Source organism: Anomaloglossus baeobatrachus, chromosome 6 (assembly GCF_048569485.1).
Source record: "Anomaloglossus baeobatrachus isolate aAnoBae1 chromosome 6, aAnoBae1.hap1, whole genome shotgun sequence".
Lineage (NCBI taxonomy): Eukaryota > Metazoa > Chordata > Amphibia > Anura > Aromobatidae > Anomaloglossus > Anomaloglossus baeobatrachus.
The window spans coordinates 374,159,212-374,181,682 of NC_134358.1; the positions used below are offsets into that span (position 1 = coordinate 374,159,212).

Sequence of the window (22,471 nt, forward strand, 5' to 3'; positions counted from 1 at the left end):
TTACCAGAGACTCTGTCCATCTGTGTCTGAGTGAGTACACCTGTGCCATCCTGCACCGCGCTGCGCTGCACCGCAACCCTGCACCTTGCCAAAACCCACCCTGGAGGAGCCCCAACCTCCTACCGGGCCCCGGGACCAACAGCCCTTAACCACGGAGGGGCCGACACCTAGCTGCTCCCCGCCATCGCTCCCGGGAACCCCGTCACCAGCAGCGGTGGTGCCCACCATCACCACAACCCGTGGGTGGCGTCACGAACACTATCCATCCCAAAAATCCAACTCCCCTCCCTTTTCACTTCTGGGCGAGGAGCGCTGCTCGAGCCCTGGGTCCGGCCCGCTCAAGCCACCGAGGAGAAGGTACCGGATCCGAGAGCGATCTCCCCGAGCAGCCCCCGTGACGGGGAAGCCGGCCCCCGCCCTCGACACAACCTCATCCAGCACCAGGACAACCAGTGACTCCACATATTAGTACAGCCTTATCCAGCACCAGGACAACCAGTGACTCCACACATCAGTACAGCCTCATCCAGCACCACAACATCCAATGACTCCACATATCAGTGCAACCTCATCCAGCACCACAACAACCAGTGACTCCACACATCAGTACAGCCTCATCCAGCACCACAACAACCAGTGACTCCACACATCAGTGCAACCTCATCCAGCACCACAACAACCAGTGACTCCACACATCAGTGCAACCTCATCCAGCACCAGGACAACCAGTGACTCCACACATCAGTGCAGCCTCATCCAGCACCAGGACAACTAGTGACTCCACACATCAGTACAGCCTCATCCAGCACCAGGACAACCAATGACACCACATATCAGTGCAACCTCATCCAGCACCAGGACAACCAGTGACTCCACACATCAGTACAGCCTCATCTAGCGCCAGGACAACCAGTGACTCCACACATCAGTGCAGCCTAATCCAGCACCAGGACAACCAATGACTCCACATATCAGTGCAACCTCATCCAGCACCAGTGAAGACGCCCTGGCAAAACCAGGTAGTCACACATTAGGCCCCCGCAAAACACCTTCCCTCACAGGGTTACATACAGCCGACCTGAAACCCTAGTCACCCCCTTCAGGGCAAGACAGGCACACCAGTGGGCGGGACCAGGTGGTTAGGGAATGCCCACCTAGGGGTCTAGACAGCCTGGGGCGGAAAAAGAGCAGTTCGAGTTCTAGTGGAGAGGAGTGTGAGCTGGAGCTAGGTGTAGTTGCAGCAGAGGAACTTCAAGTCGAATGGTGACAGGGTCAGAGCCCTGGTACCTTGGCTAGGTGGCAGACGGTGGTCTCCGTCAGCAGGAGACGGAAAGACGGCTCGGCAGATTCAAGGAGGACCGGAGAAGGGTTGGAGCCCACCGGTACCGACACCGGAGACCCAACTGGAAACCGTGCACAGAGGGGGTACTCGGACCCTGGAGCCAGGACCGAAAGGAGCGGCCTAGCTAATTAACCGATTGAGGGCAGGATTACAGGTCCTGTCCCAACCAAAGTCCCAAAAGCAGACAACCACCCACAGAGAGGGATAGGGCAACCGCCAGGGCCCATAGATCCCACGGGTCAGCGTCAGTGGGCCCGGCTCCTCAGGCCCACAGAAAGCCGGGAGCGGACTCTTGAGTTCCAAACCAGGCAGCCCACAATACATAAAAACAGTGCAGAGGAAAGAACAGCGATCACCAGCCCGGGTGGGGGACCAGAGTACAACCGGCCACGGCAGCCGGCCACAAGCACCTTGGTTTACCAAAAGACTCGTGTGATTCATTCAATAGTGAGTAACCAACTATCCCCTGGTCCCTGTGGGCATGCAAGGCCCTGCCGTCGCCATACCCTGCACAGAGACACTGGGCCCCGGGACAACCATCCCTACCCACGGAGGGGTTAACATCTGGCTGCCATTACATCTCCCCCGGGTTTCCCACGACAGCAGCGGTGGTGTCCCACTTCACCACACATCGTGGGTGGCGTTACAGACATTCTACAATCAATCCTGTACAAATACTTCCCCCTTTTATTCGGAGTGTCTGCGCCACCCCCGGGTCCAGGGAACCCTTCGAGCCGTAGCGTAGGCCCCAGATCAGAGCAGCGCCAGCTGCTGGCATGGGGGCGGCACACCAGGACAACCAGTGACTCCACACATCAGTGCAACCTCATGCAGCACCAGGACAACCACTGACTCCACACATCAGTACAGCCTCAACCAGGACAACCAATGACTCCACATATCAGTGCAACCTCATCCAGCACCAGGACAACCACTGACTCCACATATCAGTGCAACCTCATCCAGCACCAGGACAACCAATTACTCCACATATCAGTGTAACCTCATCCAGCACCAGGACAACCACTGACTCCACTCATCAGTACAACCTCATCCAGCACCAGGACAACCAATGACTCCACACATCAGTACAGCCTCAACCAGGACAACCAATGACTCCACATATCAGTGCAACCTCATCCAGCACCAGGACAACCACTGACTCCACATATCAGTGCAACCTCATCCAGCACCAGGACAACCAATTACTCCACATATCAGTGTAACCTCATCCAGCACCAGGACAACCACTGACTCCACACATCAGTACAGCCTCATCCAGCGCCAGGACAACCAGTGACTCCACACATCAGTACAGCCTCATCCAGCACCACAACAACCAGTGACTCCACACGTCAGTGCAACCTCATCCAGCACCACAACAACCAGTGACTCCACACATCAGTACAGCCTCATCCAGCACCAGGACAACCAGTGACTCCACACATCAGTACAACCTCATCCAGCACCAGGACAACCAATGACTCCACATATCAGTGCAACCTCATCCAGCACCAGGACAACCAGTGACTCCACACATCAGTACAGCCTCATCCAGTGCCAGGACAACCAGTGACTCCACACATCAGTACAGCCTCATCCAGCACCACAACAACCAGTGACTCCACACATCAGTGCAACCTCATCCAGCACCACAACAACCAGTGACTCCACACATCAGTACAGCCTCATCAAGCGCCAGTACAACCAGTGACTCCACACATCAGTGCAACCTCATCCAGCACCAGGACAACCAGTGACTCCACACATCAGTACAGCCTCATCCAGCGCCAGGACAACCAGTGACTCCACACATCAGTGCAACCTCATCCAACACCAGGACAACCAGTGACTCCACACATCAGTACAGCCTCATCCAGTACCACAACAACCAGTGACTCCACACATCAGTACAGCCTCATCCAGCACCAGGACAACCAGTGACTCCACACATCAGTGCAAACTCATCCAGCACCAGGACAACCAGTGACTCCACACATCAGTACAGCCTCATCCAGCGCCAGGACAACCAGTGACTCCACACATCAGTACAGCCTCATCCAGCACCACAACAACCAGTGACTCCACACATCAGTGCAACCTCATCCAGCACCACAACAACCAGTGACTCCACACATCAGTACAGCCTCATCCAGCGCCAGGACAACCAGTGACTCCACACATCAGTACAGCCTCATCCAGCACCACAACAACCAGTGACTCCACACATCAGTGCAGCCTCATCCAGCACCAGGACAACCAATGACTCCACACATCAGTGCAACCTCATTCAGCACCAGGACAACCAATGACTTCACACATCAGTACAGCCTCATCCAGCACCAGGACAACCAGTGGCTCCACACATCAGTGCAAACTCATCCAGCACCAGGACAACCAGTGACTCCACACATCAGTACAGCCTCATCCAGCGCCAGGACAACCAGTGACTCCACACATCAGTACAGCCTCATCCAGCACCACAACAACCAGTGACTCCACACATCAGTGCAACCTCATCCAGCACCACAACAACCAGTGACTCCACACATCAGTACAGCCTCATCAAGCGCCAGGACAACCAGTGACTCCACACATCAGTGCAACCTCATCCAGCACCAGGACAACCAGTGACTCCACACATCAGTACAGCCTCATCCAGCGCCAGGACAACCAGTGACTCCACACATCAGTGCAACCTCATCCAGCACCAGGACAACCAGTGACTCCACACATCAGTACAGCCTCATCCAGTACCACAACAACCAGTGACTCCACACATCAGTACAGCCTCATCCAGCACCAGGACAACCAGTGACTCCACACATCAGTGCAGCCTCATCCAGCACCAGGACAACCAATGACTCCACACATCAGTGCAACCACATCCAGTACCAGGACAACCAATGACTTCACACATCAGTACAGCCTCATCCAGCACCAGGACAACCAGTGACTCCACACATCAGTGCAAACTCATCCAGCACCAGGACAACCAGTGACTCCATACATCAGTACAGCCTCATCCAGCACCAGGACAACCGAACTGTAAGTTTACTGGTCCCTGCAATCCCGCATAACACTGGGCCCCGGGGCATCCATCCCTACCCATGGAGGGGTTAACATCCAGCTGCCATCACATCGCCCCCGGGAGCCCCACATCTCACCACATACCATGGGTGGCATCACAGACAATCTACAGCCAGTCCCATATACATATGTCCACTTTTTATTCGAAGTGTCCGCGCGACCCCCGGGTCCGGAGAACCCCTCGAGCCATACCATAGATCCGGATCCGAGCAGCCCGACGGCTGGCCATGGGGGCAGCACATATGCAGCAGAGCAGACAGCAGCTGCAGAACTATAAGGCTCATCATGCTGCATCCAGAACTGTATGCTGGATAGAGAGAAAGGCGAAGCAGAACTACAATGCTCAGCATGCTCCATTCACTAGTGTATGCAGGAGAGCACACAGCAGCTGCAAAACTACAAGGCTCAGCATGCTGCATCCATGATGGTATGCTGGAGGGAGAGATAGGGGGAGCAGAACTACAAGGCTCAGCATGCTCCATTCACTAGTGTATGCAGGAGAGCAGACAGCAGCTGCAGAACTACAAGGCTCAGCATACTCCATCCAGGACTGTATGCAGGATTTTTTTGCCCCCAAAAAAAATGACGTGGGCTTCGCCATATTTTTGAATGCTAGCCAGGTACAGCAGGCAGCTACGGGCTGCCCCCAACCCCCAGCTGCCTTTTTGTACCCGGCTGGGAACAAAAAATATAGGGAAGCCCTTTTTTTTTTTATGAATTTCATGAAATAATTTAAAAAAAATATGACGTGGGCTTCGCCCCATTTTTGTGTCCAGCCAGGTACAACTAGGCAGTTGGGGATTGGAATCCACAGCACAGGTTGGCCCGAACTTTCTGGGCCCCTCGGCTGCAAATTGAAGTCCGTAGCCGCCCCAGAAAATGGCGCTTTCATAGAAGCGCCATCATCTGGCGCTGTATTCAACTCTTCCAGCTGCCCTGGTGACGGTGACTCACTGGGAATTAATGGGTTAATACCAGCTTTGTTTTACTAGCTAGTATTAAGCCAGAGATTCTTAATGTCAGGCAAGTTTGAATCTCCAATAAAGGGTTAAAAAAAAAGACACCACAGAGAAAAAATACTTTAATAGAAATAAATACACAGACACACTTAGAGGCTCCATGTTTATTACTCCCTCTCAGCCCTACACGATCCTGGTCTTCTGTCTTCTTTCTCCTTCAACCCATGCAGCTCTGCTACATCAGACAGCACTGCATGGGAGGAAGACGCTGCTGCTCCCGTGCAGTCTAATCACTCAGTGACTGTGCAGAGGCTGCATGTTGTAAGCGGTGACGTCACTGCTGCCACCGTTGCTATTGTAATCTGACAGGCGGTTTACTATAGCAACGGTGCTTCGATCACCTGATTCCCGGCACCGGGGAGCCAAGCATGTGCCCAAGCAGCATCTCGCTGGTACACGGAGATGCTCAAACGAGCACCGCGTACCGAAGAGATGCACTGACAGGACCTAGGATGACGTCTAGCCATGTGACCAGTCTGTAGCCAATGAGATAATAGACACGTGACTGGTCACATGCTATGACAACGTCACGGAAGGTCCTATCATCAGTGCTGGTTACCGGGAGGACACAGCGATGATCGGAAGGAAAAGCGGAGGGAGACAGAGTGCAGGACGCGCCGTGGGGACCTGTAAGTGTAATGGCAATGTTTATTAACTGTATGTGTACATGTATAATGTGTTTGTATGTGTTTTTGTTTGCCTGCCATTGTTTTCAATGGGGTTCGAAGATGTTCGTCGAACGTTCACCGAACGGAGCCGCCGTTCGACGAACCGAACTCGAACACTAGGGGGTGGCTCAACACTACTAGTAAGATGCCACACAAGAAAAGTCTCATGATGGGTAAAACCATTGAGTTACCTCAAGACCTTTGCAATATTTTTGTTGCAAAAAATAGTGATAGCATTGGTTACAAAAGAATTTCTAAACTACTGAAGGCTCCAGTGAACTCTGTTGGGGCCATAATCCAGGAAAGAACATTATTTCTCCATAAACCAGCTACCACTAGGTGTTCCCCTCAAGATTTTTGATAGAGAAGTGAAAAAAATTATTGGATGAGTTGTCCAAGAGCCAATGACCACCTGTGGTAATCTATAGAAACACCTAGAATCTGCAGTTATACTTGTTTAAAAGTAATGCACTCAATCTTCATGGCCTGTATGTACACTCACCACGCAAGACTCCACTGCTAAACAAATATCATGTTCAAAAATATAGTCTGATCAGATGAGACCAAACTATGTTATTATAGTATCTTATTACTTGTTTAGCTGTACTTCTTTCTTATCAAACATACCTTAAAGAATGTACAGCAGGTCCATAGAGTATTAAATGCTGAATGGGTTGTTGAATCAGTATAAGTGAAGAGATGTCCACAGCACTTTTCTCAATAATTAAGGTAGGATTGTAGAGACCAGCTTTTTTATAGCGATGTGTTAACTTCATCCTAATGCAGAAATGCATATTCAATAAGTTATTAGCAGAAAAAAATATTAACCTTTGGGATATTTTAAATTTATATACACTTTGATGAGTAAAACCTTTTTATAAATGTTGAACTCTTTTTACGTAAAGTATATATCCATATATCCAGGAAACAATATAGGAAATTATGACAACAATCAAAGGTTACACATAATTGAAAAAGATTTTCTGAAATGCAAATCATACAGTTTACAAAAACTGAAAAAATCTATAACCCCAATTCCAGAAAAGCTTGGCTGCCATATAAAATATAAATAAAACAAGAATGCAATGATTTTGAAATGTTTTAGTCACAATAAAACATAGAACACAGATCAGAAGCAGATATTTTTCCAGTTAATTAGAAAAAATAACTCATTTAAAAATTGGATGCAGCATAGTTCCAAAAAGTTAGCGAGTTTAACAAAATGCCGGGAAAGTAAGTGGTACTAATGAAAAACAGCCTGAGGGTCAAGTTCAACTAAAGGGGGCTTTACACGCTACGACATCACTAATGCGAACTCGTTGGGGTCACGGAATTGGTGACCCACATCCGGCCGCATTAGCGATGCCGTTGCGTGTGACACCTATGAGCGATTTTGCATCGTTGCAAAAACGTGCAAAATCGTTCATCGGTGACATGGGGGTCCATTCTCAAAAATCGTTACTGCAGCAGTAACGAGGTTGCTCCTCATTCCTGCGGCAGCATACATCGCTCCGTGTGACACCGCAGGAACGAGAAAGCTCTCCTTACCTGCCTCCCGGCCACAATGCGGAAGGAAGGAGGTGGGCGGGATGTTCGTCCCGCTCATCTCCGCCCCTCCGCTTCTATTGGGCGGCTGTTCAGTGACGCAGCTGTGACATCGCTGTGACGCTGAACGAACCGCCCCCTTAGAAAGGAGGCGGTTCGCCGGTCACAGCGACGTCGCCGGGCAGGTAAGTATGTGTGACATGTCTGGGCAATGTTGTGCGGCACGGGCAGCGATTTGCCCGTGTCGCACAACAGATGGGGGCGGGTACCCACGCTAGCGATATCGGTACCGATATCGCAGCGTGTAAAGTAGCCTTAAGTCACATGACTGTGTATAAAAAGAGCATGTTAGAGAGGCAAAGTCTCTCAGAAGCAAAAGATGGTTAATTAATGCGCCTACAAAATATGAAAAAAAATCAGAAAAATGTTCTTCACAATAAAACTGCCAAGACTTATAATATCCCACCATCTACAGTACATAATAACATCAAAAGGTTCAAAGATTTTGGAGAAATTCATGTGCACAAGGGGCAAGGTTGATAATTAATATTGTTTTCTTGTGATCTGCATCTCCGGAGCCCTCTCTACATTAAATTACACCTACAATTACATACAGTACATGTTTTGAACTAAGAGGTTCAATGTGGATTTTGAATTTGAGTACTTTTTGCAGTAGGTCATAGTTGAAATTACTGAGAGTTTGAAATCATTTTTTTAATTAAAGGGGTTGTCCTGTCGAAATCCATAAGGCTGAAGTCACTCTTTGTGACTACAGACATATAAATCCTTACAGAGTATGCACTATGCACTGTGAAGTTTCTCTGGTGTCAGAGCTAGTAACGGCAGTCAGATGTCCTCAAGTATGCGATATTGCTGGTCATATTTCAAAAGAGGGGGTCTGGCCTCGCTCATTACACTTGCATTGAGCGAGGCCATACCCGTTTATTTGAAATGTGACTGGGAGTATGTACAGTATGTTCCCAGAAAAAAAAATTATGTGGGCTCCCTTCTATAACCAGTGCAGGTAAAGCAGACAACTAAGGGCTGCAACCCTCAGCTGTCAGCTTTACATTTCGGTAAAAGATTTTAAAAAAATAGTGTGTGGTCACCCCTATTTTTGATAACCAAACAAAGTAAAGCTGACAGCTAGGAGCTTGTATTATCAAGCTGGGAGGGCCCACGGTTATTTGGCCCATTCCAGTCTAAAAATAGCAGCTCACAACTGCCCCAGAAGTTGCGCTACCCTGGTGCTTTGTCCTGTTATGGGGCAATCAGGGTAATACTTTTGGAGTTGATGTCAGCTGTGACTTGAGCAGGGGTTAGTAATGGATAGGCATCTATCATGCGCCCCATTACTAACCTGGAAAGTATAGAGATAAAAAAAATGCACACAAGGAAACAAAAGTTTACTTGAATAAACTTTCCCCCACAAGCCCTTGTTCCCAAATGTATTGATTAAAAAGAAGTTATGGCATTTCCAACAAAATCCAATGGAATAATGTCCCAGGACACCGATCAAATCGTATTGAGCTGCGTTGAGAGAATGTTCTCAGAACAAGGCGCCATAGGTCACTGCCGGTCAGTAGCAGCCTGGAATTTCTAATGAGCGATGACATCAGTAACCTAATAACGTCACCGCTCATGAGAATTTCCGGGCTTCCATTGACTGGCAGTGATCTATTGAGCCTCATTTTGAGAACATTCTGAGAACGCAGCTCCACAGGAATTGATGGATATCCATTAGATTACGTCAGAACTTCCAGAATTTCTTTTTAATAATGCCTGGGCTTGAGGCCAGTTTATAATCCACTTTTGACATGAACCCCAAAAGTATTACACCGATCGCCACCACACCAAGGCAATTGGGAAAAGCCAGTAAAAGCACGGGAACTGGTGCATCTAATGTATGTGCGACTTCTGGGGCTATTTTTAGGCTGGGATGGGCCAAATAACCATGAGCCCTTCCAACCTGATAATATCAGCCCCCAGATGTCTGCATTACCTTGGCTAGCCATGAAAAATAGAACTGACCCCCCTTCCCACCCCGCTGTTAAAATTAATTTTTTAAATAATTGAAAAAAAAAACAAACATGTGGGATTCCCTCTATTTGTGATAACCAGCCAAGGTAAAGCTGACAGCTGAGAGTTGCAACCCACAGTTGTCTCCTTTACCTGCGCTGGGCGGGATTCCATGTAATTTTTTTTTAAAACTATTTAATTTTCTATCCACATTTGTTTGCAGGGTAATTACCCCCATTTTGCTTCCTTTTGCAGCCCCCTAGCCTTTACTTTGACCATTTTACAGCCATTTTACAGCACAGAAGTTCAGATCTCGATTGACTTATATGGTTTCCAGAGTCAAGTTCAGGTGAAGTCCTCATTCTGAACTGAACTATTAACCTGAAGTCCAGCCAAACTCAGCAATTCCGAACTTCCAGGGGTCTATTCATCTCTACCCTTAAAAATTTATAACGTAGTATGTAGGTTGAAGTTTTAATTATGAAGTTTGAATTATGAAGGTTGAATTATTCAGTCTTCATCCGCCTCTAAATGCATTGTCAATCTCTGAAAGCTGCAATTAACGAGCGCCAGCAGGGGGGTGCAATCTTTTGCCCCCTCATCTGTGAGCCCATGATTGCGGGATGCCAATGTGTTGTCATGACAGCCAGGGGTCTGCTGAAGATTAGAGAAGAGCAAAGCTATGGAAGTTTAGTTCTGCAGGTGCAGCTGAATTGAACCTCCACGGGACTTGGTCCAAAACCTAATGGGAGTAACTGACTGGCAGTTTGGGTCTCCTCCCACATACAGCCAGCCATAAGCGGAACACTTCTGGGGGAGAATGGGCAGGGTTTTGCCATTTTATTGGGGGGGTTGCACACTACATCTCATCATGCTGTTGTTACCCCTAGTGTGAGCCGTTCAAACACTGCAAGCAGCTCACACTGGGCTGAGCACCGAGCGTACCTGAGCTCAGCGATTTTCGCGAGAGTGGTAAGCATATGTAAAGCACCCGAATCCGAACCCTAACTCTATTTCTTTTGTAAAGTCAGTGTTCAGCCCTAAAACGGAACACCAAACACAAGGTTTGCTTATCTCTATTGAACTTCGCTGTATCTGTCACCACAGTACTCCCATGAACATCAGCCTGCGGCCAGTGTTTATAGGAGGATGTGTATTCTTCTATCTACAGCAATTGCTGCATATAGAACAAACAAGTTATCAGACAATTGCAAGTTTAAGTCCCCTAAGGAGACTAATAAATACAGTAAAAAGTAGAAAAAAAATATGAAACAAAATATATAAAAGTTAAAATCACCCCCATTTTACCACATAAACCATTTAATGACCGATGACAGACATAGCACGTCATGAGCGGGTATCACTTCCTGCACCATGATGGCCTATCTGTGTCATGGCTTTGAAAATGTCACTGTGTGTAAACACAGTGACCGTTCCTTGCTAACAGCTGTCATTGACAGCTGACAATCACAAAAAAAAATGCTTGGACCCATGTCAGCGGTCTCTTCACTCAGATCGCTATGATTAATCTGACTGACCGATCACAGCATGAGCATGCAGAGAAGTACTGAATATCAGTACTTCCCTGCACTATCACTGCAAGAGCTCAGCTCAGCTAACAGCTGAGCCCCTGCAGTAACAGCTAGGAATGCCGTGTGTGCCCTGCAAAAAACAAGCTGCCATACAGTTCCATCAGTGGAAAAATAAAAAAAACTTTAGCTGTCAGAATATAGAGAAGCAAAAACAATGCTTTTTCTATAAAATTGTTTTTAAGGTGTAAAAGTGGCAAATCATAAAAAAATTCAATAAATGCAGTATCACTGTAACCAAACTGGTCTGAACAATAAAAATGTCTTATCACCTTTACCACACAGTAAAAAAGGTCTTATCACTTTTACTACGCATTTATACACGATGGCAAAAAAAGACTTCAAAAAATACAATTTCTGATTTCCTGGCTTTTGTTCATTCGTCACTGCAAAGTATGAGATCTAAATAGCTTCCCCTTTAGACCCCATCTTAGCCTCTCATACAGCCAAGTCAGATCTCATACTTTGCACTGGCGAAAGACGACGATACCGAAACATTGTGTCTGGTGTGACGTATCAACCAGCTGTATTACAAAGGGCCGGTATGTTTTGCAGAAGCATGGGTGCTCTGCAATGTGAAGTTGGCTGGGACCTGTGGTTCCACAGGATTGCATTACATGCAGAGCCATGGAAGGGTGTGTGATCTAGGGCAGTCTAGATAGAGACTAGCTCCAGACGTCCAGTGTGGACTGGAAACCAGTGAGAGCAGGGAGCTCTGAGTGTGTCCAGGGCAGTCTAGATAGAGACTAGCTCCAGACTTCCAGTGTGTGTGTACTGGAAACAAGTGAGAGCAGAGCCGGGAGCTCTGGGTGTATCAGCCAGTGTGGAGGCTGAACACAAGGCTCTGAAATTGAGTCTGAGGTGAGTGCAGCCAAGCCAGGCCAGGGCTGTAGGGCCGAATCTCTCCAGGAGGAGAGACAGACAGGGGTCTGCAGAGGGCCCTGGGTGCTGGAAGGAACCTTGGCTAGAGTTGTACGCTGGCAGGAGCCAGAGAGTGGGGAAGTTGCTAAAACTTCCATTATGGACTTATTGTTTATGTTTGAGGGCAGTTTATGCTGAGTGTTTTTGAATAAACTGCTGGAATTTCTATGAAGAGACTGTGTACGTGTGTTGCTGAAGCTACCTCACACCGCTGCAAGCGAGTGGAACCCCCACGTTGCAGGGCGCAACGTTACATATGGTGGAGGTAGCGGGCATGCGGTCTAGTTGCTAGGGGCAACGCAGCCTGGTTGCTAAAGGCAACGGTCTAGGACATATTCCTCTGGATACAAGTGGTTTTGCGGTGGATCAACGGGTCCACGAAAATTTTGTCTGCGCACTCAAGCAGCTGGCGGTGGATCGGCGGGTCCACGAACAGTGACAGCGCTCTCAAGCACCTGGCGGTGAATCAACAGGTCGGCGGGGACCCGTGCTGCAGTGGCGAGAGTCCAGCGACTGGAGGTTCCAGGCCAGCCTGGAATTGCGGGGCCCTGTTTGGTGAGCAGTGATACACCACAGGCTGGAGATCCTGGTTGTACAGGCGGTACAACCCGGAAAGGTTAGTGGTTCTCTAACCCCCCCCCTGTCTTTGACCACCGGGTATTACCCATTGGAGCGCCCCTACTGTTCCTCTTCTCGTTGCAGCATGGAGGAGCTCCTGAACCAGCTGCTACAGAGTCAGCAGCACCAACATCATGTGCCAGGAGGTCCAGCGACAGTAGTGGGGGCTGAAAGCCAAAAAGAGGATATGGTCCCTGCGGACATTGTGGAGGAGCTGTACCAGTTCCTGGTCCGGGGACAGCAGGAGCTGTCAGTGTGCAGCGATGTTGCAGCCATGGACCAGTTTGAGAGTTCTCTTCGGGGCCCAGTATGGACACTAGGTGCCCAGGGAAATAAGGGCGAACGGTGTGAACTGGGGGCTAAGGACATTGCATGGAAACCCCAAAAGGGGGCGGAGTCCCAAAAAGGGGTGGTTGCCCAAAAGGGGCGGCGTCCCAAAAAGGGGCGGTGGCCCAAAAGGGGGCGGGATTCCAAAAAGGGGTGGTTACCCAGAAGGGGGCGGAGGCCCGGAACGGGGTAGTTACCCAACAGGGGGTGGATCCTCAAAAAGCGGTGGTGACCCACCAGGGGGTGGAGCATTCACAAGCCGAACAGGTGGACTATAGCAAGGGGCAATGGGATTCGCCTTACCTATGTCCAACCTGCGGTATAGGCTATCCATCCGATGTGAGGCCACAGAAGTGCTCAGTGGACTTGAATGGGCTAAGTGTGTCTGGTCTGTTAGACCCGGGTAGCCAGTTGACCTTAGTGAGACCCATGTCCGATCTCCATTTTATGGTGGGTAGGACAATAGAAGGACGTTGTGTGCATGGGACCACTAAAGAATATCCTCTGGCCAGGGTGCTGATTTGGACGGCCAGAGGTGTGGGGCGCCCTGATGTGGGTGTAGCTCCAGATCTGCTATATCCGGTTGTCATAGGACAGGACTGTGAGTTCTTTCGGGACTTATGGAAGACAGAGGCCAGGACCGATTGCACAGGAATAAGTCGGCTCCCGTCTATGGAAGCCTCTTTTCCGCAAGAGGTTGTACAGGTTCCCGGTGGGACATTGAGGAACACTGAGGAGGAGGTACCTCCACGTAAGGACAGTCCTAAGTTAGGGGTGACCAAAGATAATGGGGGACATGCCCAACTTAGTGACATGACCGTTAAAGTAACAAATGGTAGTGTGACCGTTGAAAATGGGAGAGCTCCAGACAAGGGGTCCGACACCTGGTTAAGTGGGGACGTGGTAGTCCAGAACACCAGGGGGAGTGACGATGACTCCAGAATAGACACTGACGTTACTAAAGTGACAAATGAGTACAGTGACAGACTGATGAGCAAAGGGGGGAAATCCTCCTCCAGTCGCCGAAGGCGCAACAGGCGCAGAGGGGCGAAGCAAGCTACAACCTCAGAAAATATGGACCAGGTAGAGACAGTGTTGTGTATGTCTGCCCACCGTGCGGATTCCCTTCCAGAATCTGAGTGTGCAGAGAAGGTTGAGAAAGGCACGTTGCCGATAGCAACCGCTAATGTAGAGTCGGACAGCAAAATCATGCAAAAGAAAGTTGTCTGTGCTGGAACTGACACATTGTAACGACAGAATTCAGCAGGGTGAAATTGTAGGGAAAGAACCGACCAAAGAAGTAATGGCGGTGTCTTCTATAATTTCCAAGCATGAAGCTGGTGGTCTGTCAGATGAAAGCGCTGTAAGAGATGACATCCTACAGAGTAATATAGGAAAAGTAAACCTAGACAGTGTTGGTGGAGTACTAATCCACAAAGGTCCTGGTGAGCGGACCGGTAAGCTACCCAGTGTTGAGGTGCTGAATGTGGAAAATGGTGCTAAGGTTCTAAAAAGAACAGAGTACCGTTCTGAAGGGCATGACACCCTGGTAGAAGGTGATGTTGTAAAGGTCGAAGAGAAGGCAGAGGGTGACACTGCAGAGACCCAAGAGGAAGTTGAAGGGAATGCAGTGAAGTCCCAAGACACGGCTGGTGCTGTAAAAATGGAAAGAGCCTCTGAGGAAGAGGTGACGATCGGACAAGAGCCTGCCTGACCTGCTTGGTATAGAGAAGGTCGTGGGTATGAAGAGTAAGAAACCCAAAGGTTCTGAAGCTGAGACCCAAGAGAGGGGTGACTATGACAAAGTTGCACCCCATGGAAAGGCCGGAGGTGTAGAGGTGGAAGAAGCTCGGAAATAGTGTGTCATAGACCAGAGAGGTCTGCAAGTGAAGACTCAGTCAAGAGGATGAGCCAAGACCATCTGCAACAAGAGATACTGCTTAGGCAGGCTACTGCGAGTCGAGTAAGGGAGTTGGAGAAAGAAATGGCTGAGCTCCGAAGTCACTTGGCAGAGTACCAGTCCAGGTCCCAGGTAGCCTTGGAACAGATGGAGCAGCGAGTGTCGATCCTGACCAAACTTGTTGAAGCAGGGGAGGCCCAAAGAGAGCTGACTCTGGAAGCTAAACTGGACAAGCATGTGGCAGGGATGAATGAGACTTCTGTAGTCAAGTGCACAGTGGATATACCTGAGGACTTAAGAGAAGCGTGTGCCACCGAGTGCATACATGACGAATTTAAGAGAGCTGTGGAAGCGTGTGAGGTCTACTGTACCCCAGAGGCTGAACAGTTAGTGATATTGTCCACCAGTGAAATTACTGGGCAGCGGGTGGCTATTCTAAAAGACATGCAGTTCAGATGTGTTCGTATGAAGTGGCAGGTCCAACTGAAAAAGGAAGAAGCCATTAGACAGCTAGAGTATAGCGCAGAGTCTGGCGGAAGATATCGTCCAAGTAGCCCGGGCTCTGGTGGGGAGAGACATTGGAAAAAACGGACGAGTCATGCAAGACATGGTGAATAAGTCGGGATTGGTGAGATTAAGAATCCCTGCTGCTAATGAGAGCAGGATACCCATGGAAGCTGGTATGGTTCCGTTCGTCTGTGTCGGGACTGTGGAGAGTCTTGGAAACATTCGAAGCCTTCTTGGATATCGGGTAAACCATGTACGTGACATGGAGCGGTTGAGGCAAGAAAACCTGAAAATTGAGGAGCAGCTTCACCAACTGTGTGGGGGACAGCAGCCGTCTTCTCCCCGTTGTTCAGAGGAAAGAAGTGGAAGATGGTGTGTCGGTCCAGTAGTTAAGACACGCGATAACAGGAATCGCCGACAGAGAAGTACCCTGCGATGTACTGTAGATAGTGGCCGCTATGAGCTTAGAGTTCCCGACAATAGCCCTGGGGGTACACGAGTAAGCCTAGGTTCGGACGAAACTGTAGGTTTGACTGAGAACGTGTCTCTCAACTACTGTGACCCTGGGAGGGGGTCAGGGAGAGAACGGTCCGGAAAGGGGATGTCCTTTAACCCTAGGTTGACACGACAGGGTTTGGTGACAGTGTCGGGCGATGTCTCAGGGACTTATGCTCTTGGGCACCTTGGACGGCCCTCTCGACTGGTGGGGCATGGCGGCGGGGATACCTTGCCTCGCGGCCCCAGGTCATTGGCAAGTGTTCTCCCCTACGGGTTTGAACAGAGGGGGAGGGTATGTGACGTATCAACCGGCTGTATTACAAAGGACCGGTATGTTTTGCAGAAGAATGGGTGCTCTGCAATGTGAAGTTGGCTGGGACCTGTGGTTACACAGGATTGCATTACATGCAGAGCCATGGAAGGGTGTGTGATGCTGATTACACACTCCTTACCACCTGTGGGTGTGGCTCCAGGGGTTAAAGCAATCCTGTCTCTGAACCTAGGTTGAGTGTGTGTCTAGGGCAGTCTAGATAGAGACTAGCTCCAGACGTCCAGTGTGTGGACTGGAAACCTGTGAGAGCAGGGAGCTCTGAGAGTGTGTCCAGGGCAGTCTAGATAGAGACTAGCTCCAGACTTCCAGTGTGTGTGTACTGGAAACAAGTGAGAGCAGAGACGGGAGCTCTGGGTGTATCAGCCAGTGTGGAGGCTGAACACAAGGCTCTGAAATTGAGTCTGAGGTGAGTGCAGCCAAGCCAGGCCAGGGCTGTAGGGCCGAATCTCTCCAGGAGGAGAGACAGACAGGGGTCTGCAGAGGGCCCTGGGTGCTGGAAGGAACCTTGGCTAGAGTTGTACGCTGGCAGGAGCCAGAGAGTGGGGAAGTTGCTAAAACTTCCATTATGGACTTATTGTTTATGTTTGAAGGCAGTTTATGCTGTGTGTTTTTGAATAAACTGCCGGAATTTCTATGAAGAGACTGTGTACGTGTGTTGCTGAAGCTACCTCACACCGCTGCAAGCGAGTGGAACCCCCACGTTGCAGGGCGCAACGTTACACTGCAAATTGAGGTTCTGATCTTGCATAAAGCCTAAGGCGGGCTTTGCACACTACGATATCGCAGCTGCGATGTCGGTGGGGTCAAATTGAAAGTGACGCACATCCGGCATCGCATGCGACATCGTACTGTGTAAAGCCTAGATGATACGATTAACGAGCGCAAAAGCGTCGTAATCGTATCATCGGTGCAGCGTCGGCGTAATCCATAATTACGCTGACGCGACGGTCCGATGTTGTTCCTCGCTCCTGTGGCAGCACACATCGCTGTGTGTGAAGCCGCAGGAGCGAGGAACATCTCCTACCGGCGTCACCGCGGCTTCCGTAGGATATGCGGAAGGAAGGAGGTGGGCGGGATGTTTACATCCTGCCTATCTCCGCCCCTATGCCGCTATTGGCCGCCTGCCGTGTGACGTCGCTATGACGCCGCACGACCCGCCCCCTTAGGAAGGAGGCGGGTCGCCGGCCACAGCGAGGGTCGCAAGGCAGGTGAGTGCGTGTGAAGCTGGCATAGCGATAACTTTCGCTACGCCAGCTATCACACGATATCGTACCTGCGACGGGGGCGGGGACAATCGCGTGCGACATCGTAGCATCGGCTTGCGATGTCGCAACGTGCAAAGCCTGTCTAAGTCATATGACAAAGCTTGTTAAAGGGTCATTTTTGACTTTTAGGATTGCTACTTCCAATAGGTAGCCCTAGAGCTCATCTACTTCCTCAATGAAGAGACAATGTGCATATTTCCTAGAGGAGCATTGTGTGACAAATCGGCACTGCCGTAGCCGCAAGCAGCCTGCTGCAGTTCATGCTACGCCCAGGCGCCGGCCACCGTTTTTGGCCGTGCCTAGGGTCGTCCAGCTGGCTGCTTCTTCCTCCACGTCTAAGTGTGGAGAGGCGGCTAGGGCGCATGCGTGTGCCAATTTTCCCCAGCCAGAGCCTAAGTCCAGTGTTTCGCCTGGTGAGCATGCTCAGCCTGATAGTGCCATTTCTAATGTGGGCGTCAGACGGGACGATCTATCGTGCGATCGCACGAGCGATCGTACCCGCCCCTGTCGTTTGTGCGTCACGGGCAATTAGTTGTCCGTGGCGCACAAAGTCGTTAACCCGTCACACACACTTACCTCCTGGACGACCTCGCTGTGGGCGGCGAACATCCTCTTCCTGAAGGGGGAGGGACGTTCGGCGTCACAGCGGCGTCACACAGCCGCCGGCCAATAGAAGCAGAGGGGCGGAGATGAGCGGGACGTAAACATCCCGCCCACCTCCTTCCTTCCGCATTGCCGGCGGGACGCAGGTAAGCTGTGTTCATCGTTCCCGGGGTGTCACACGGAGCGATGTGTGCTGCCCTGGGAACGATGAACAACCGGCGCACAGAAGAAGAAACGACTTTTTGAAAATGAGCGACGTGTCAACGAGCAACGATAAGGTGAGTATTTTTGCTCGTTCACCGTCGTTCGTAGCTGTCACATGCTACGATATATCAAACGATGCCGGATGTGCGTAACTTACGACGTGACCCTGCTGACATATATATCGTACCGTGTATAGCCCGCATTAGGCTCAGTCCTCAGTTCAGGCTACTGGGCATGCTCCCACACAGTGCAAAAAGCTTCTTTGCTCAGGTACTTGGACTCTGTTCTGTGTCCAAGTCCTGTGTTGTGCCTACTGAGCATGTCACGCCAAGATTCGTGGCTCGGCACGTTAGGGGCAGGCGCCGTGCTTCCCTCCTATCATTCCAGCCCTGTTGTAGCAGCCCAGTGGAGTTAACTGGGCTGAGGCTGCTGCACCTACTGTTTGAGTGTACCCCCTATGCACACGGACAGTGTGGTGCTAATAGGGCAGGTCCTGGTTTGGGTGCGTGGACCCTGTCACGTTAACATGGTTTACAATAGTCCTGGTCCAAGTGACATTTGACTTGGAACATACTCGTATTACTTCAGAGCCACCTAGCTCTGTATTATCCGCCTGACCTACGGGTTGCCAGCAACTCCTTTACCATCTTGGAGCACGGTGGACCCCAACTGGCGATTGGGATATTCACCACCTTTATCCTAATCCACCAGTCCCCCTGTAACACATTGGGCGAACCTGAACTGTAAAGTTCGGGGTCCATACCGAACACATAGTGTTCATGCACATGGTCCCGAACACGAGTTATTCTGGGAAGCTCGTGTTACAGTTCGGGTCCAGGGGCTGTAAAAAAAAAAGCATATTAGTAAAAAACATTATGATTATACTTACCGGTCCCTCGATGCCTCCAGCAGACCCGCTCAGCCACTGTCTCCCGGCTGCTTCTGCTTTCGGGTCTTATTATTAACTTCCAGGGGTATTCACTGCACTGCAGTTTTTGGCTTTTTTCGGCCGTGTTCGTGGTGACATCAGGGTTCACCCGAGTCTATGAGCCATGGATTCGATTGAACTTTGACTGTCACTGTGCGAGTCTCGCATCGGTATCACCCGGCATGGCGCACTCTCTCCTTACAGGAGAGGGTCGGCTGCAAGTATTTCCATGCAACTGAGGCAATCCTGTCAGGAGAGTGTGTGCCGTGTCGGGTGATACCGATGTAAGACTCGCACTGAGGCCATGAACTCAGGTGAACCCTGACGTCACCGTGAACATGACCGAATATAGCCGAAGACTGCCGAGTGATGAGCAGTGTAGTAAATACCCCCGGAATTTAATGATCAGACCCGGAAGCAAAAGCGGCCAGGAGACAGCGGCTGAGTGGGTCTGCAGGATGTGTTGCAGGAGCGGTAAGTATAATGACAATTTTTATTATTAACTATATTCTTCATTTTACAGACTCCCCCCGCCCCATCCCTTAACTATAAAGGTCCAAGTTCAGGATTCGGATGCAAGTTCGCGTTATCTCAGAACCCAAATTCAAACTTTAAAAAAGTTTGGGCGAGTCTCCCGAACACGAACATTGGGGGTTCGCCCATCACTACTGCTGACCACTGGCATGCTGAAATGGTGTGTCAGTCTCCGCAAGGAGAATAGCTTCCCCCTTTAGACCCCGTCTTAGCTTCTCATACAGCCAGATCAGATCTCATAATTTGCACTGACGAGAGGCAACCAACCCGAAACATGATGTCTGCATATTGAGGTTCTGATCTGTCATAAATCCTAAGTTATATGACAAGGCTTGTTTAACAAGCCTTGTCACTTTTGACTTTTAGGATTGCTACTTCCTATCAGTGGCACTAGAGTTCATGTACTTCCTCAGTGAAGAGACAATTTGCATAGGTTTTAGATGAAAACTCCGATGTAAGCACTCAGCATAGAGCACAGGGTAAATATGAACTGATTCAAAATGTTCTGTACCTCCAAATGCCACCAATAAAAACTTTACTCAGCCCCCTTAAAAAAAAACAAATCCTCAATCAGGTTTGAAACTTATTAACAAAAATATAGGGAGCTTCCATGTTACTAGTAGCATAAAGAAAAGTGCTATGGCTCCTCGCCCCTTAAAAGAAATGCAGTGAAATCTGTGCTCCCAAATCCAAATGCATCCCTTCCTTCTGAGCCCCGCAGTGTGCATAAACCACAGTTAGCATCCACATGATTGGCATCTCTGTACCGAGCAGAGCTAGCGAAGTTGTAAATTGTAGGGGTTCATGTCTCCTGAAGCTCTGGAAAACAAAAATGGAGTTAAAATCATCACTACACCCATAGAATAATTTCCAAAGGGACATCATTTCAAAATTGGGGTCACTTGAAGGAGGTTTCTGCTCTTCTGGCACTTAGAGGCTCTGTATATGTTTTCTGCAAACTATTCTAGGAAACTTTGTACTCAAAAAGTTAAATGGAGCTCATTCCCTCCTGAGTCTTGTCATGTGGCCAAATAGCACTATACTGAAGTATTGCCACGTTCAAGAGAAATTGAGAATTTGACATTGTACTCTCATTTTCATCCATCCCTCAATGTGAAAATGTAATATGTGGGGCTAAAACCACATTTTAGTGGTAAAAATGTAATTATTTTTTTCTTCATTGCCCAATGGTATTACATTTTGTGACACACCTGTGGAGTCAATATGCTTTCTGCACTCCTAGATGAATTCATTGAGGGGTGCAGATTTTAAAATGTGGTCACATGTGGGGGATTTCTGCTATTCTGGCACATCAGGGGATTTGCTTATGTGGCAAGGCACCCACAAACCATTTCAGCCCTATCTGTAGTCATTGAAGTACAGATGCCTCCCTTTCCCTGCTGAGCTTTGCACTGTTCTTGAAAAGTAGTTTCTGATTACATGAGATATTGCTGTACTCATAAGAAATTACGTAATAAATGTTGTGATCCATTTTCTCCTGATACCCTTGTAAAAATTACAAATGTGTACCTCCAGCATCATTTTCATTTAGGATAATGTAATATTTCATTTTCACAGACCTGAATTCTAAAATTCTATGATGCACCAATGAAGTTCAAGATGTTCCCACAACCCTAGGTAAATTTCTTGGGTGGTGTAGTTTTGAAAATGAGGTAACTTTTGGGGGGTTACTGCTGGTTTGAAACCTTGCTGGCTCTGCAAATGCAACATGGCATCCACAATCTATTCCAGAAAAATCTGTGCTCGAAAAATCAAATAGTGCTCCCTCCCTTCCGAACCATGCCGTGCAGCAAAACAGTAGTTTTCCATCACATATAGGGTATCAGCATACTCAGAACAAATTACGCTATAAAGCACATGGTGCAATTTCTCATGTTGCGGTTTTGAAAATGCAAAATGTGGAGCAGAAACATCATTTTTGTTAGAAAAAAAAGACTTTTTTATTTTCACAACTCAATATTATAAAATTCTGTGACGCACTAGGGGATTTAAGGTGCTCAGCACACATCTAGCTAAATTTCTTGAGGTGTAATTTCCAAAATGGGGTCACATGTGGGGGGTTTCCACTGTTTAGCACATTAGGGGCTCTACATCCACAACAAGGCGTTCACTATCTATTCCAGTCAATTTTGTGTTCCAAAAGTGCATGGTGCTTCTTTCCTTCCAAGCCCTTATGTGTACCCAAACAATTGTTTTTCACCACTTATGAGGTATTGGCGTACTCAGAAGAAATTGCACAACAAATTGTACTATGCATTTTCTCCTGTTACTCTTGTGAAAATCCAAGAATTGGGGCTAAAGTAACATTTTTGTGGGAAACAGTAACATTTTCATTTTTTTTCCTTCCACATTGCCTTAGTTCCTGTGAAGCACCTACAGAGTTAATGAATTTGTTGGATGTGGTTTTGAGCAGCTTGGGGTATTTTTGGTTACCTAGGCCTCTCAAAGTCACTTCACATGTGATGTGGTCCCTAAAATAATGGTATTGTAAATCTTGTTGGAATTATGAGAAATTGCTGATAAACTTTTAACCCTTCTATCT

The 22,471-nt window shown here is 48.9% G+C and overlaps 1 protein-coding gene across 1 annotated transcript in view; it reads right to left on the reverse strand.

Annotated features, from left to right (window-relative positions):
• PKD1L1 (polycystin 1 like 1, transient receptor potential channel interacting) overlaps window positions 1-22,471 on the reverse strand; it is an 884,746-nt gene that overhangs the window by 707,785 nt on the left and 154,490 nt on the right. Inside the window, exon 12 of the mRNA XM_075316120.1 lies at window positions 6,747-6,896. Within this exon, the coding sequence (XP_075172235.1) occupies window positions 6,747-6,896 (150 nt within the window). The remainder of the gene's footprint in view (window positions 1-6,746; window positions 6,897-22,471) is intronic.